This window comes from Strongylocentrotus purpuratus, unplaced genomic scaffold (genome assembly GCF_000002235.5).
Source record: "Strongylocentrotus purpuratus isolate Spur 01 unplaced genomic scaffold, Spur_5.0 spur5_scaffold_15, whole genome shotgun sequence".
NCBI lineage: Eukaryota > Metazoa > Echinodermata > Echinoidea > Camarodonta > Strongylocentrotidae > Strongylocentrotus > Strongylocentrotus purpuratus.
The window spans coordinates 20051234-20067997 of record NW_022145600.1 but is presented as its reverse complement, the minus strand read 5'-3'; the positions used below and the strand labels follow the sequence as shown (position 1 = coordinate 20067997).

Below are 16764 nucleotides of genomic sequence, written 5' to 3'. Positions count from 1 at the left end.
TAATATTTCAGCTTGCTGAATTCAAAAAGAAGACATTATTTATACGCACAAATTTTATTCCCCCTTCCTGTATATAGCATGATGTCTTTTTGTACTACATGTACTTCTGTGTGTGTGATTTGCATGCATTTTTAACCAATGTATCAAAATAGTTTGTATTTCAAACATTGTTTTCTTGAATTACAGGAAGAAGATGATAACGTCCATGTAGATATCATTTGTAGTTTTTCATTCAATGAAGCCGGCAGTACACTTGCTCAACAGTAATTTACAGAAAGGAACTAGCCATGCACACATAAATATAAAGATAGATGGAGAAATGGAAATGGAATAATATGGATTTTTGCACGATCTCATACATATTCTCTCATCAATTCTGAAAATTCAATGAGAATGAAGGATAAACAACCATAGTTTCTGTGAAGGCAATATCACAGACATTGTATTTATTTGTTGTAAAATAGTTCTTGTTGAAGATGATATATTACAAGTATATTGCATCATTATATTGATAGGGGTCTCACCCTGGTGCTTAATAAAATGTTATTCATTTAAAATGCTTGTAGTTTGTTCGTCTTTGTTCAGTTGAGTGTCATAAAACATCTCTCATTTTGAGAGTGAGTCAGGCAAAGAGAGAGGGGGAAGGTGGAGAGATATAGAGAATGGTGGGGGGAAGGAAGAGAGAGATACAGAGACGGACTGTGGGTAGGAACTTAAATGTGAAATTCAGTAAGAAAAAAAAGAAAGACTCCAACACTGAAACAAATTTTATTCCTGTTCGTCTTTGTTCAGTGGAGTTTCATATGACAGCTCTCAAGTTGAGAGTGGGTTTGCTCGCTGAGAACCAAAGTACTTTGGCATATAAAAAATATGAATGATGAAGGATGTACAAAATGGCAAGCAAAGAGAGAGAGAGTGAAGAAGAGAGAAAGAGGGTGGGGGAAGGAAGAGAGAAGGAGGGAGGAGAGAGAGAGAGAGAGAGGGGGGGGGGTATACAGAGATGGAATGTGAGTAGGAACTTCAAGTTATAATTCAGAAAGAAAGAAAAAAGATTCCAACACTGAAACAAATGTTATTCCTGTGTACATAAAAAAAGAGATTCATTGAGAATTTAGATCATAGTAAAATTGTACACTTAGCAAAGAAGAAAAATGGACATTATTATAAATCAAATTTTTAGATATATTATTAATATAAACTTAATATTTCATATATCAAGTATATTAATTGGAATCATACCATTCATGCATGAGTGAGAGTAGCCATTAACAATAAATGAGTCTCTGAAAGAAAATTGCACAACTGATGGGACTTTTTGCCATTCAAATATTGATGAGTATTGAAGGTATCATATGGCTCATCCATGATCTTGGGTGAAAGAGGAGAGACTATAGTTGACATCCAGAGCTCAGACCTCGCCTTTGTTTCTCTTTCTTTGTTTTCATTGTTCCATTGTTATCAAGAATATCTTACAGATGCACATGTTCATTATCATGTTAAAGGCTACTTGCTCTATTTTTGCAATTTTCATAAATAGACCTTCTAACAGTTAAATGAATGTGCCCATCCAAGCGTGAAGAGTTAACTCTTTTTTTTTTAATACATATATATATATATATATATATATATACATAATGACGCATTCACAGAGACAAATGTTTACCCCAAAAATATGAATCAAAGTGGTTTTTATAAGAAACTGTCCTATATATTGAAAAGGAGGAGGGTGCGTGGAGGAGAGATGGGGGTGAGAAAGAGAGGGGGAGAGAGAGAGAGAGATGGGAGAAAATAGAAACATTGTCAATTTCTTCCGTATAGAGCTTTGCTGGATAAGAGAGTCAGAAATCAAAGATTTTCTGTGCCCAAACCCTACTTTCCTCAGCTCAGAGGTGTCAGTACCAATATCATTTTCCAAATATTTCTAACTAGAAAACAACACCGTGAGGAGAAAATAGAAAATCGGGTTTCTATAATTTACAAAAGCAAAGGATATGCCAAGCTTAAATACGTAGTTCATATTTTATGGTGATTTTCCAAATTGCCGGCATTGCTTGAAAAATGAAAAATAAGGGGATCATAAAAATAAAATCTTCAAGTATACAAGAGGACTTGTCACGCCCCTCCCCCACCACTCTGACAACGCCCTTGATTTATTAGAGGTTAGCGAGGCCAAACATTAATCCCGCGAATTCCAATAAGCAACTGAGCACTGCAGACGTTTCCAAGGGAGGTGCGTGTAGTATCTAAGGAGGAGGAGCTAGAAGAGAGTGAATGTGGTTACGTACATGCATCAGTGTGTAACTCTGCATATTAGTATTTGCTAGCATACCAATCAGCATATTGGTATTTGCTAGCATACCGAGTGTGCACATGTGATGAATTTTAATGATCGTCGCAGCTTGCAGCTAATTTCTTCGGTTTTTCTGTATCTCGCGCTTTTCTCCTAACCTGTGCTGTTGAAGCCAATGCACCTGTCACTTGCCTGTCTCTATACAGTACGTACAATGAGCAACGAGGCAGCAAAACCGTGGATGTGACAGATACTAGATGAAAAGGAATATTCACACAAGCAGCTAGACTGACAGCGGGATTTGAAGCTTGCTCGTTGGCGACTTCGGTGGGGAATTTCCCCTAGCCATCTGTCAGTAGCTAGGAGGATATCGAGTTTACAGTTTCAACTCACTCTTCAAATAGATCTAGACCTCGACTATAGCTGAATACTTGCATGTTGGGCAGATAACGTGATGGTGAGTGTTATCAACACAGTCACAAGTGTAACTTCTTAAATGGCATTACGTCATGAATGACCTTTCTTCATGTTGTTGAATTAATCCCATTGGTATATCGTGATAATTAGTAGCGGCTAGCCTAATTGCATATTTATGAATTGTATTTCTAAATGTTAATCAAGATTTGTGTGAAGTATTTGATTTTGATAAAATTGTTTAAAAAAATTATGGGTCTCATGTAAAATGATCGAGCCCCATTAACCGTTAATGTGTGATTGGAAGATGACTTACAAGGTTTCTTGCCATTTATGGCTGCTGACTATTTAAGTGCCGAGTGCATGTAGATCAGCTATATGCTTGAAATCTTATGTTTACAAGTGCTATATAGGTCTACATTTTTACAACACTGTATACATGATATAAAATATTTTATCACTTAGGCCATGTAAAATTGATTACATGTTGATCGTCCGGATTTTTTGAAAAAGAGGAGGAGGGTGTACCATGTTATTTGATATTTGATATTTCAAAATGGCCGCTCAAAATGGCCGCTCGGTACATTTTCCCTGACAGTCGAGGCTATTTTTTTTCAAGATGGCCGCCGACAATTTTTTTTTTTTTAAATCAGAAATAGAGCCATTTTAGCAGTGTTTTTCATGTTTTTTTTCTTTCAAAAAAAAAAAAAATCAAAAAAAAATTCAAAAAAAATTTCAAAAAAAAAAAAAAAAAATAACAAATAACAAAAAATAGGAGGCGGCCCCCAAAAAGGAAGCGGGCGGGGACGATCAACATGAAATCAATTTTACATGGCCTTAGATGTACAATGTATTATTAATAAATCATGCTCTTTCTGTTTGTTCATTAAAATTTGCAGCCAAAGCCAAAGTTCAAGACTCAAGGCAGTGATATTACGTTGACTATAAGACTCTGTAATGTATAACGGGTTAATTCAGCAAGTTCAAGACTTCTGTGTGCTAGCTTGCACCATCTTTATCCCAACAAACTATTCAGGTCATGCACTAGCTGCACTAACAGATCAAGGAAACTTTGTGATAATGAAAACCAACACAAGGATTATTAGGTGCCAGGACTCGTAGAAACAAAAAATGGCCACCAACCGACCCCCGGATCCTCTCCCTCGACCCCGAGGGGGAGGAGGAGGAGCTTCTCTCAGCTCCACCTTACCCATACTAGACAGACCAGGGAGTCTTCAGGTGAAGATGGATGAAATGAAGGAGCACATCACCAAACTCAAGAAGGAGTTGGAGATGGAGAGGATCTCCACGAAGCGACTCAAGCGTGACAAGGTGGCGGAGCTGCGCAACGTCAGGAGCGAAGAGCAGAAGAAGTCAGCGGAGGCTCTGGCAAGCCTCAGGCTCAAGCTGGAGGCAGAGAAGACGAAGGAGCTGGAGACGTTGAGGGAGTCCTTGATGAAACAGATGTCATCCGAGAGGAGTAAATTGCTTAAGGAGAAGGATGCCTCAATAAAGAGTGGGGAGGGACAGCAGAGAGAGAGAGATGCAGTTCTTCAGAAAACTAAAAATCAGGTGAATATTTAAAAAATCAATAACAAACGAAGTGGTCTTTGTGGAAAAGTAGAGCTGAGGTATAGATTTTACATTTGTGCAGTCAAAAAATACCTGAACATTTTGCAAAATGTTGGTGTACTAATAAGCTTTGATGAAATTATTTAATAGCCTTTGATTCACAATTTTACAGTGGCTATTATTTGAAAGATGCTAATCATAGTCGTAAGTATCTCATTTAATAGCCTTTGATTCACAATTTTACAGTGGCTATTATTTGAAAGATGCTAATCATAGTCGTAAGTATCTCAAGTACTATACTGGACATTCATGTATGCCTCGTGTTGAAATTAGTAGATATCGATCTTTTCATTAAGTGCTGACCATGATGAATAGCCAGTATTCATTGGGCAAGAAAATATGTAACCCCTTTTTGTGCTGCATCTTAATTGGATTATAGATGGAAAGAAGAACAGATATTCAAATTATTGACTCTTGAAAGTTTATTTGTGATGACATTTAAAGCCTATCTGCACTAGTTTGGCCAGGAAGGACTGTCTGGTCACTGGCAGGTGGTTATATCTCATCAAATCAGCTCTCAATTAACATAAGAAAAAGGGGACCATGGGCCAATTACGCATTGTTTACTGTATAGAGGGCGAAAGTAGCTACAAGTAGTGTAGTCCCGCTTTAAATGGAAACACTAGAGTAGGGCTATAGCCCCCTTGCTAAAAATGGGGAAAAGACAACAATCTCCAGTCAGGTTTTAAAGTTATCATCCAAATGTCATTCTGCAGTTCTTGATAGAAGCTAAAGAGGAAGCAAGGAAGCTGCATGAGGCAGAGAGAACCCGCTTCCTTAACGAGACGTCTGAACTGAGGAGCATCAAGAAGAAACTAGAAACGGACTTGGAAAATGCGATGGCAGCAAACAGACAAAATGGCGGCGAGCTGCGGAGAATCTCGGAGGAGCATGCCCGGGAGATGGATCAGCTGAAGAAAGATGCTCGGAGAGACATTATTCGTCTGGTAAGTGCATTCTGAATTTCTGACATTATTTTAAAAAAAAGGATATGTTAAAAGAGTGCCTTTTCATAATTTTGATATCCTGGATGTACAGTTCATGTAGCCAGCTTTATTTCATATATCATTTCATGATGGATCAACTACGGTAAGCAAAGCTGCCCACCAAGACAATTTTCATCTTGTAAACTTGTGTGATGTGATATTATATTTTCAAAATAGATGACAAATGAGTGTTGTGTACAAAATGTTCTTGCATACTTTTTTCTTAATTTTCTTACGACTGCCTATAGTTGAAATGGTTTTATCTTTGATTTTCAATTTGTGTTTTTACCTAACCTTAGATTACAATTAATACAATGATATATATTTCTATTATGTTTAATGAGAAGTTTTCTAATCTAATAATAGTAATACAAATAATGATAATGATGATAATGGAAAGTTGTCATATAGCGTATAATAATTTGTATAATTCCCTATGCACTTTATTTTTTTAAAACAATATTTCCTTATTAACCATACATTTAGTCACAACATAGAATACATGGCAAATAAGAGCAATTCAACCAAAAATAATAACATAATGAAATCAATAATTACCTACAGATGTGCACATAAAATTGCCCATATGGTGAGAACAAGCCCCCAACACATGGATTACATACATTAGTGAAAGGTAAATACGGGTACATGTATGAAAAGAACTGTGTTCCTCATATAAAAGCTTTTAAAAACTTTTTTAAAGCATGTAATGTTCCTTTTCTAAACCACTTGTTGAAAAAAAAAAATAAAGGTGTATGGTTTAATTGTTTCAAATATGTCCTATAAAGTTTTGTCACCAAACTAACATTGAATTTTTGAAGACTTCTGTTTTCATTGAGATGATATTATCAGCCATTGTCTTTTGTTTACGGTAGCTGTAAATAGATCTAGTATTTGATTCATTCCTACTGGTATTTCTGTATTAAATTTGTTGTTGTTGTGTAGTAGCGATAAAAGAAAAGAATGCTCTCCCCAACGCCAGAGAACCCACACTGGTGCACCTGGCTCAGCTCAAGACCAGCGTGACATGGCTTATCACTCTGTAATCAGCTTTAAAATGTAGATGTACAAGTGTTTGCTGAAGAACAGTTCTTTAGTCGTACTTGTATAGATACCCCCTGGTCTTATATTTGTTTGCAATCTGCATTTGAAAGGAGAATTTGGTCCAGTATACTCATCAGAAAGATTGGCTTGTTATAATTGACATGGGTTATAGTACACACCGGAGGACTGAGTTAACCTTGTTTCTGGTCCAATAAAAGTAAGTTTACTCTGCAACCAGTGCAGTCTTCAGAAGGTAAATCAATCAAAAAACCAGTGGTCCTTGTTTGCTGTCTATTCAAGTCTATATGACTTTGATTGTGAGCGCTTGTCCCCCATTATGGTGCACAGTGCGTCAAGTAGTCTTTTGTATCTCATGAAATAGGCTCAATTTAATCCCCCTTTTCTGTAAAGTTGTTCCTATTATTATGTCAGACTCAATTGAAGGGGTCATGTGTAAGGACCCCATGATCTTTGGAATTGTGTGTTATTGATTTTGGTAATGCATGAATAGGGTCAGGTTACCATAATATTGTTGGAAGGTTATTGGATATACAAGTATGTAACAATTAAGTTTGGTATTGAAGATGTGCTTACTTACTGTACAATGAATTCAGGAAAAATTCTTAATGATAGACATATCTGTGTATTGCAAGGATCCTGTATTACACATTGTGAACTAGTGAAGAATCATTTGCAACATACATGTAATCAACATTGCAACATATTTGAGCATCAATGTATGTGATTTACAAGTATATGCATTATACAGTTCCAGAGTGGCCATTGGTTTTAGCCTTCATCCATTGGAATATGTGCAAAGTTGTTTTGTAGCCTAGCTGTCTTTCAATGTGTTCCCCAAAATTTGATAATGATTAGTGGTGATGTATTATGATGAAGCAGGGCATAATTACATCCTGATTTATGTAAACAGTTTTGATCGTAAGATTGAGACCATACCCAATGTTTTGACATTATTTTCTGCCAAATACTTGCCAGAAGAATAACTTGGACTTCCTTCTCGATCTTGTGCTATCGAGTGAACTTCATTTGTTAATTCACATTAATGCAGAGCACTGTTGAGTGCAATTTCTGGTGACATTTCCACGCCAGCAGTTGTAATTATCTTGTAAGGTACCCTGCTGTTCCTTTATTACACCAGAAGGCTGTTACCGTGTTAAACAAGATCCCTAGCAACCATCCTGACCTTATGACCTTCTATTGTAATTTGATCATCAACACTTACAGCACCATACTAAAAGCTTTGACCTATTTAACTTTTGAGAGGAGGTTTATGGCTTCTTATTGTCAATGCAATTTTTGTCCTATTCAGATATTTTGCAGTTTATCTTGAATGCACAACTATAGATTCAATATATTGTGGTCTGAATTGCACTTTGCATGAAGCACGAAGCGTAACTATGGTAAACATTGTCCATAGCAACCATTTTGACCTTGTTAACCACACAAATCTGAGTTGGTCTTTATACCTTCTCACATTAATCTTTGGAGAATGGCTGATGACTATCTTTTTTTGACAATGGCATTCTTCTGAAATCAGTTTTTGTTGTTGAGGTTTTGAATTCATACAAATAGACATGCATGCATTGAAGTGTGAATGCTTTCAGTAACACCAGAGAGCTGTAAGTAACCATGGTAAACAAGGTCCTTAGCAACCAACAATGACCCCCAGGACCTCCTTCTATTGTGCATGTAATTGGGTAGTCCAACGGCACAGAATAGAGTTGCTGTTTGCTTCATACTTTTCTTCTCTTTTGTTAGATTAAGGTGATGCTTCACTGCTGACAAAAAGTTTTTTTATTGAAAATATTCAGTCGTTAATTATTAGAAGTAGAATGCATCAGGTCAAGTAGGGCTTTGTACAATTGATATGTATATGTATTTTCTTCTTATAAGGGCTATTTTCAGCAATAAATTGAATTGTCATAATGGCTTGAGTACATGTAGTTGTGAGTGCTGAAAATCTAGCTATAATATGATTTCATCATTCTAGAGCCAGAAGGGTGTTAACTTGTTTTATTACTTTGAAATAGTTAATGCCCTTTTGGATCCAACAGATTATATGACAATTCAAATGGAAACTGGATGGTTTCTATAGCTTGCTGTGAGGCAAAAGGAAACGAGAATTCAGAAATTGATCGATTAATCTTTACAATAAGTGTGAAGAATATTCCTTCTGTTTTTTCGCTGCTTGTTTCAAGGAAATATAACAATTTAAAAGATGCAAGTATGTACATACCTATTATTTCACTAATGAGAAACTGATCGCGCATCTGTTCCAATATTAAGAGTTTACAGATTTTGACAATGATCACTGCAATCACTATCATAGGTTGTCTCAAGATAAACATTTCTCTGCCAAGGAATTTATTGACACCTGATTGTGTGAACTTTGGAACTCTTAATATGCCCTTTGATCAAGGTCCAATAGATCAACAAAGTGTTTAACTGGAGAATAGGTTGCCTGTTGAGAGCTTACTTTACAAGTTTGTTTATAGCTCCGGTACTTTAACTTCCTTAATTTGTAAGTATTCCATATGTTTTTAGTCTCTAATTTTGAAAGATGTATTTGTATTATAATTCTGGGTAATTTACAGATTCTAAGTAGGCATGAATTGTACAGAATTATAGATTTGGAATCAACCGTTTGAAGCTCACTTTTTAAGGTAGAATCATTAAATTATACAGGCCGGTGTATATGTGTGGACAAACATTGGGTACTTGACTACCGGGTATGTGAATATATATATGTACATGTATCATTAGCAGGTTAAATTATTCAAACTATTCTTGTTGCAGTTAGTTATAACAATATATGCAAATGCCATGATTTGTCATCTCAATTGTCATACATTTCTTGAGGAATTAGAATTTCTTTTGAAATAAGCATATACCGGTATGCTGCTGAAACTCTTCTGCATGTTTCACATTCCAATACCTTCCCAAAAAGTGTTTTCATGAAAATGTCTTTAAATTTTGTTTTAAAATAAGTATTTAAAATGAACAATTTCCTCTAACCAATGAAGAATTTCTTTGCTTTCGAAGTTGAAGATCACTGTATCTGCAAGCATATTGTATTGAGATTTACTAGTCATATTTTTCTTTCTGTACTTCTATCGCAGGTTGATGAATTGAAAACCAAACAGCGCGTGATTGCTGAACTTGAGAAGGAGCTAGGACACCAGGCTGGCTATGCACTCAAGCTCCAGGCGGAGAAAGATACCCTGGGACAGGAGCTCAACCTTGCCAAGATGGCCGACACCTGGGAGAGGAGGAGTCAATCCGTGAGCAGGAGCGCGTCCAGTAATGGTTTTTCACCGGACAGCAACAGGAATGAAGTGAGTAAAATGTGAAGGTAAACTGTGAAGGATGCTAGACTGTATGGTAAACATACACAATGAGTGATTTTAAGTTGGGTGTTTAGGACTGGTGTAAGTGTTAAATAAACACTAACACCAGCCCTAAACACCAAAATGGAAATCAGCTGGAGTAACGGCGTTGACCTCTGAATATCCTCACCTTCCGGTTATCATCCAAACGTCATTCTACAGTTCTTGATGGAAGCTAAAGAGGAAGCGAGGAAGCTGCATGAGGCAGAGAGAACCTGCTTGACTGCTCTAAACACCAACACTAACACTAACACCCAACTAGAAAAAACTTAATGTATATATCTTGCAGAAGGCACTTGTTATGGATGGTTCCACATTAAAGTAATTCCTGGTATGGGTTTTGTTTTGTTTCCATTAGCATGGTGGCAGCGGTGGGATATGTGAAATGATTGATGAATTGAGAAGACACAGCTTGATTTATGTTACATCCTTCGTGTGGGTCTGTTTGTTAGTTTGTTACTACCTGACTGCTAAGAAAGCATACATATTTATGTTAGTAAGTAACCAGGGGAACAACAGCTTGACATCCTCTCCGAGGGACTTGGAAATGAGGATTAATGCCTGACCAAAGGGCATGAGCGCATCGACTTGTTTTCGAACACGCGACCTCCCGGTTACGAGACCAGCACTGCTCTTCTACTGATCCATCGTACTTCCCCAATTTAAAAAAAAAAATTGGTTTCAGGAGTGGGATACAAACTCATGCCTTTGAAGTGGCTAGTGCCTCCACAGAGCGATAGATATATCAAAGACCATTTGTATAATCTTCCTTGTTCTCATCTTTTCATGCTAGGATCGGAGGTTGAAGACGACCAGTCCATTTTCACTCAGCAGCATCCCAATCCTGGGATCCAGAGAGGGTCTGTCTGTTAAACCTAGACCCGATCTGAATAGCAGGTCTAAGAAAGTAGACGCTCCAGTCATCAAGGCTGTAAGTATACTTGGATGTTTAATATAGAATCACTTATTTAGTCTATATGTAAAACATACATCTTTACGAAGGCCAAAAGTTTACAGTCATTCTATTCTTGTAGAAAAAAAACCTGTTTAGAAATGGTCTCTTATCTATTAAATCCACATTCCAGATTTACGTTTTGCAGAACCTGTCTAGCACCTGCATTCATGAGCTGTATTACTGTTTCCTTACAATGACCTTTGTAGACAGGTTTGATACTAATTTCACCTGTCATTCTGTGTAGCACTAGTTAATCTTTACAAGAATGTTTTGTTATCAAAATATTTTGATATTTCTGAAGTCAATGATAACAAAGTAAGGATTTATTTAGCAAGCTCTGATAAATGACGTACGGTACTGATGTTTGGTTCATTATTTGTGAAATCTCCCTTTTTATACATGTACACCTAATACAAATTACAGAAAAGCCCTACATCGAGAATCCCCACTCTGTCTTCAAGTCTAAGCGGAAGAAGGACTCCCTCTCCTGGCCATGGAATCAGCCAGAACGGAAACACCGTCCGACACCGAACAATGAGTCCCTTAGTCCCAGAAAAAGAGAAAAAGGTATAGTTTTTAGTCATGCTAATAGCTTACGTTTATTCTGTCATGTAAAGGGGAATGAGTTGTATTATGTCTTGATGTTATTTTCTAGTGGTAATGTTGTTTAAGGAATGTATCAAGTATTCGTTTAACTCCTAACATTTCATTGGTGGCAAATTCAACCCGAGAAACTGAGTGCTGATCCATGCAGTTGGATTGACAATGGCTACTTTTTCTTTCCAAAAGAGATTTCCGTTACTTCGGAGTGAAGTTTATTCGAATGGAAGATTTAGAAATACTAAGATTGCTTGATAATTAGCCTTTTGATAAAACAAAGCTGAAATAAGAATGTAAATTTACAATATCTTCTTTATTATGTTTCCTGCAAAGCAAGTGGCCATTTTATAGATAATTGAATAATCAAATGTTATACCTTCATTGTACTCATTGCACTCTGTTACAGCAAATGGCTAACCAATGCAATAATCCTTTCTCTCCCATTTGTTTTCCAATAGCTGAGAATGGCAACATCCCCTCTCAATCATCAGGGCATGGGCATTGCCTCTGACACAGCTTCATGGCACCAAGGGGATTCCCCTAGCACCACGCCCTCCCGGACTGCTACACCTGTCTCCGTGCGTTCCATTGACTTGGACAGAGAGGACCTTGAGGTTCAGGTTTGTCTAGAATTTCAGTCCCTCGGATAGGACGTTAAATGGAGGCCCCGTGTAGAGGAGAGTCACCACCTTTGCACGTTAAGATCCCCACTGCACTATTCGTTTAAGAGGAGGGGGTAACCCCGGTGTAGTGGTCCACCTGCACACCCCAATCAGTTATACCGGGAGAAGAGACCCGAGGATTACAGTGATTCAGTTCGCTTTTCGCCTCCCAGGCACAGGTGACGCCAAATTAATCATAATAATAATAAACAGATGGCTGAACAGTGGTTTTACGATACATGCAGAATAGAAAATTGCTCCATTGTCAATTTCCTACACTTTGTGAATTTGAAACAGGAGTTTTGGACCATGCATTTTATACACTAACCCTTATCCTAACCATAACCATAATCAAACTTGAACTTAAACCCTATCCCTAACCCTGAACATTAACCTAACCCTAAAACCAACCCTTGAACCAACCTAAAACTCAATAGCAACCCTAGCTGACCCCACATCTTCAATTGATAAAGCCTGGACCAATTGTTCCCAGAAAAAATGTTGTATCACCATTGGGGGCCACTATATCTGCCCTTTGAGTAGTTGCCTATGCCTTTATGTTATCCCTTGTATCTCTCCTCTATTATTTTTGTCTTGTTTCAAAATTATAGCATTTGATTTCTGGACCGGAATTGGATGCTGCAGCTTGGCTGAAGGAGAAAGAGTTACTTGAAAAACAGCTGCAGGTCTTAAAGAAGAAAGTAGGTTCTGGATCATGCATTTCACTACTCTGACATATATATCGATCATATGAATTTTCAATTTAATTGGATTATGTATCTCACATTCAAATAGTTACAAGCTATGGGTTAATAATCTCACACATTAAGTATTTCTGCAATCCTCTGATGTCAAATCAGTTGCATCTCCGTGTATTTGAAAATAAACAGTTCTTTTGCAGAAGTTCATTAGCCTCCTGGTAGCAGTGAATCTGTCTATCATGGTGACCACATAGTGATTAGGCTTTTTGATTCCAGGGGGTGTTTCACAAAGATCTTAAGTTGAACTTAACTTTAAGTTGGACTTTATCATCATGGTGAGCCATTTGTAGCCTTAAAATAAAATATATTCATAAGCAAAAAATCAAGTATTTTAGACTTTTTATATATCAAAATCAAGAACATGAAATCTCCTTGATAATAGAAAATATGAATGATTTGAATCAACATTTCATAACTTTTACAAAATATTTTCATATACTTTCCATACTTGTTAAGTCCAACTTGAGATGAATTCAACTTAGGATCTTTGTAAAACGACCCCCTGGAGTGGTAGGGACAGCCTTCCTGGCAGCCTTGGTTACATGCTGCTTGTGGAGATTCTTTCATAACGTAGATTTGCGAGCTGTTTGTTTCATAATTGCTTATGTGATGCTTAATAGTGCATATGAAATGTTTTCATTCATAATTTGTACAGTTAGCTGAAGTAGAGGAGAGCAAATCCAAACTCAATTGGTCCCTCCGAAAATCTCAGGACCAGAATGATGATCTGGAGTTTCGGGTCCTGGAACTGGAAGAATTGAAGAAGGAAAGAGATGAGAGTGAGCAAAAGAGGGATGACTCAACTTCATCATCAAATGAACAACTCAATGCAATAAATGAGGTAAGGGAAAACTGTGATCTTAGAAAAACACTTCTCTGAAACTTTTCTTAGAAATCTTTATGTAAACTTATTTGTTTTTATTTTGCTGAGCATGAACTAATGTGATTATTTACCTCAGCCTAGATTCATTTTTAACGTAAATTCTTCATAAATTTGTATACCAATTATGATATTGTGATTGCATAATGAAGAAGTTAGTCTCCATAACATTGTGTAAATTTCTGTTGCTGAAAAAGAATTGAATGGTGTAGTTTCAAATGAACTGGAGTAAAACAGGGTTCTTTTTCGTGTTTACAGGCCAAAGACAACCGAGCAACTGAATCCACAACTCTTCCAGATCAACCAAGCTTTATTTGGAGCATTCATTTTGATACAACTATTGAACAACTCACTGTAAGTCATTTTATAGATATGTATATGTACTTGTAGGTGACTAGTATTTACAATGCTCAAACATTATTCGATTTGATAGGTGGTAGATAAGTTTGATTATTTGAAATATTGAGAGACAGGAATATATAAGAAACGAAAAGAGAGAGGGAGAGATACATATTAGCCAGAAATGTCTGTTTAGAAGAGAGAGAGAGAGAGGGGAAAAAGAAAGAGTGAGAGAGACAGAGCCACAAGGCAACACATCAAGATAATCTGGTATGTATTTGTAAACTAGGCAGGAGGTACATCTTTGGTTGATGTACATATACAGTGTAGCAGAATGGACAAAAAGCAAGAAAGTATGAGAGAACACAATAAAAACTGTAAAAAATATTTACCATGCACACACTCAATTTTCAGTAAGCCACATGCTACAAACAAACTGAAAAGTTTGAGATGTTGTTACATTACTGCACACCCTGCTGTTATTGTACATCATAATATATCCATAGAACTGCTGCAGATCCCATGTTATTCTGATGGCTTATTTTTTACTTATTATTTTTTCCAATACAGTATACACACATTTCAGAACTGAAGCAAAAGCTGGACCAATTAACATGCAAAGAGGTATTATTTATCATTTTACTTACATTGTATGATGCCTTGTCACAGTTCATAGTACTTCTAGGATATAAAACAGTTGCAATAGTTTTCAGTGTTTGTAATTATAAATCCTTTTAAGTAAGTTTTGTATACATGTAAACTTTTTCTTCTCTATTTTTTATTAATTTTGGGATGAATCCATTATACTAAAAGTGAATATGCATTTTTAACGAAACATTATCAGTTTTGAGTCTTGACTCCTGTTATACATTTTTAAAGCATTTTGATCGTTTGCTTTTAACTGGAAAGGCACTATACACAGTTTAAAGAATCATTACTTTTCTCATTATCTTATTATAAGTGTTTAATATTGCTCTTGTATTGTATTTCTTTGTAATTGAACTGCAGAATTCTTCAGCAAGTCAGGAACAAAAGACTTTCATCTTTTCCATTTCAAAGGTGCTACAATCAGCTCAAGAGGTAACTTTAAGAATATAGTCTCTCTTTTACATATTCTATTTCAAATGTGCAGTCTTTTTCAATGTTACATACGTGCAGTCTTATTAGATTGATGAAATATGTGATAAGGGAGGGTTTTTCAAGCTGTTTGCTTTTCCCTTGTTTTTTGTTGTTGTTGGGAGCAGGGTGCTCCGACATATGCTTCACTGACTTTTGCTCCGGGCATTATGTTGTCAACAATATGGGGTTACGGTTAGTGTTTGGTTCAGGATTGAAAATAAGAATTTGGTTAGTGGAGGTGTCGTAGTCAAGTGGTTTAAGCAATTGATTTGTAATGCAAAGGTTTGCGGGTTTGATCCTCGACACGTCACTAATGTCCTTTGGCAAGGCATTAGTCTACATGTGCCACTCCATACCCATGAGAAAAATGGGGACCTGATAGAATGACGAAAGCATTTGTGTCAGTAATTGCTGTATGTCCTCAAGGTGACCATATTGTAGGAATACTCCCCAGGGAGTGGAGATGTGCCCCCACTCCTGTGACCCCTGATTGTTTACCATGGCTTATTTCTCATCATCAGCCCTGTTATTGGTATTAAAGGTGAGCTTTATTATGTCCCTTTTTATCCTTTCTCTTTCAGACTATTTCTAATTTTGAAGAGTCTGATGTTGATATGAAACAGAGACTGACAACAATGGAAGAACAGTATGAGAAACTGAAGATGCAAACAGCAGAGCAGGAAGAAGATAACCAAAGATTAGAACAGGTATTTATTTATCAGTCTCTCATCAATTAACAAGTGCATGCCTAATTCTTAAACAGATATTCCAGATTTTTTGTGTTCATAAGTTACAAGAATAATACATGAAAGTCATGACAATTTTTACTTTATGTTACATGTCTGATCACGTAAGGCTGCATTTTCCACAATATTAGCACATCTAATTGGTTTCAAACCTGGGACCTCCCAGTTATGAGAGACCACTGCTCTACTCTACCACTGAGCCATCACGCTTCACTCATTATAAATCTTTCTCTACATCGTGGGGTGCTCAATACAGCTGATTTTCTTATCTTTTTTTCAGAGGAGTGAAGATTTGAAGAAAAGTTTAACTGCTATGGAGGCTGAAGCATCCTCATACAAGGTACTCGCAGACATGAAGGCTGCCGAAATAGATAAACTCAGAGCAGAGATTGATCAAAGGATAAAGAAGATCACCGATGTCCGGGCTTCCACACAGACAGAAGAGAGCTATAAAGAGGTGTGTATTGATCGAGACCCAGATTAGATTAGCTTTTTTTCCTGTATTTTCCTGACTCTTATAAAGTCCTAAGAAATGTAGAAACTTAGACTTTTTCAGTTTCAAAAGGATGCAGAAGCTATGCAATCCATAACATTATTTTTTTTCTTCATCTTTTTAATTATCGTACTTCTACATGATTATGAATGACACTGTAAGAATGATTTTGAGGAACTTAGACTATACAAGCTATTCTACTTATTAACAGAGATGAGTACTCCTCTGCTGATCGGCAGATTTCTGGCGATTTTGAGATCTCAAGACGGGGGGGGGGGGGGGGGGGGGGGGGGGGGGGGGGGGGGGGGGGGGGGGGGGGGGGGGGGGGGGGGGGGGGGGGGGGGGGAAACAAGCAAGAAAACAAAAATAAACTTTCAGATTATCATTAATTGTACATCTATTCTAGCATTGACCTCACTACCTTATTGCTGTAATA

At 36.9% G+C, this 16764-nt stretch overlaps 2 protein-coding genes across 3 annotated transcripts in view; both read left to right on the top strand.

The window, feature by feature from the left end:
* Window positions 1–3769: 3769 nt before the first annotated feature.
* LOC105446963 (janus kinase and microtubule-interacting protein 1-like) lies at window positions 3770–11301 on the top strand. The gene is made up of 5 exons (XM_030985987.1): window positions 3770–4276; window positions 5053–5283; window positions 9507–9722; window positions 10567–10704; window positions 11152–11301. Exons 1-5 carry the CDS (start codon window positions 3836–3838, stop codon window positions 11299–11301), a joined length of 1176 nt encoding a protein of 391 aa, XP_030841847.1. The 5' UTR covers window positions 3770–3835.
* A 497-nt stretch (window positions 11302–11798) lies between these two features.
* LOC100888808 (golgin subfamily B member 1) overlaps window positions 11799–16764 on the top strand; it is a 45758-nt gene continuing 40792 nt past the window's right edge. For both annotated transcript variants that reach the window (XM_030985795.1, XM_030985794.1), the window contains exons 1-8: window positions 11799–11948; window positions 12602–12691; window positions 13407–13592; window positions 13890–13985; window positions 14541–14594; window positions 14979–15050; window positions 15671–15796; window positions 16116–16292. In XM_030985795.1, coding sequence (XP_030841655.1) covers window positions 11823–11948; window positions 12602–12691; window positions 13407–13592; window positions 13890–13985; window positions 14541–14594; window positions 14979–15050; window positions 15671–15796; window positions 16116–16292 — 927 coding nt within the window. In that variant the 5' untranslated portion in view covers window positions 11799–11822. The remainder of the gene's footprint in view (window positions 11949–12601; window positions 12692–13406; window positions 13593–13889; window positions 13986–14540; window positions 14595–14978; window positions 15051–15670; window positions 15797–16115; window positions 16293–16764) is intronic.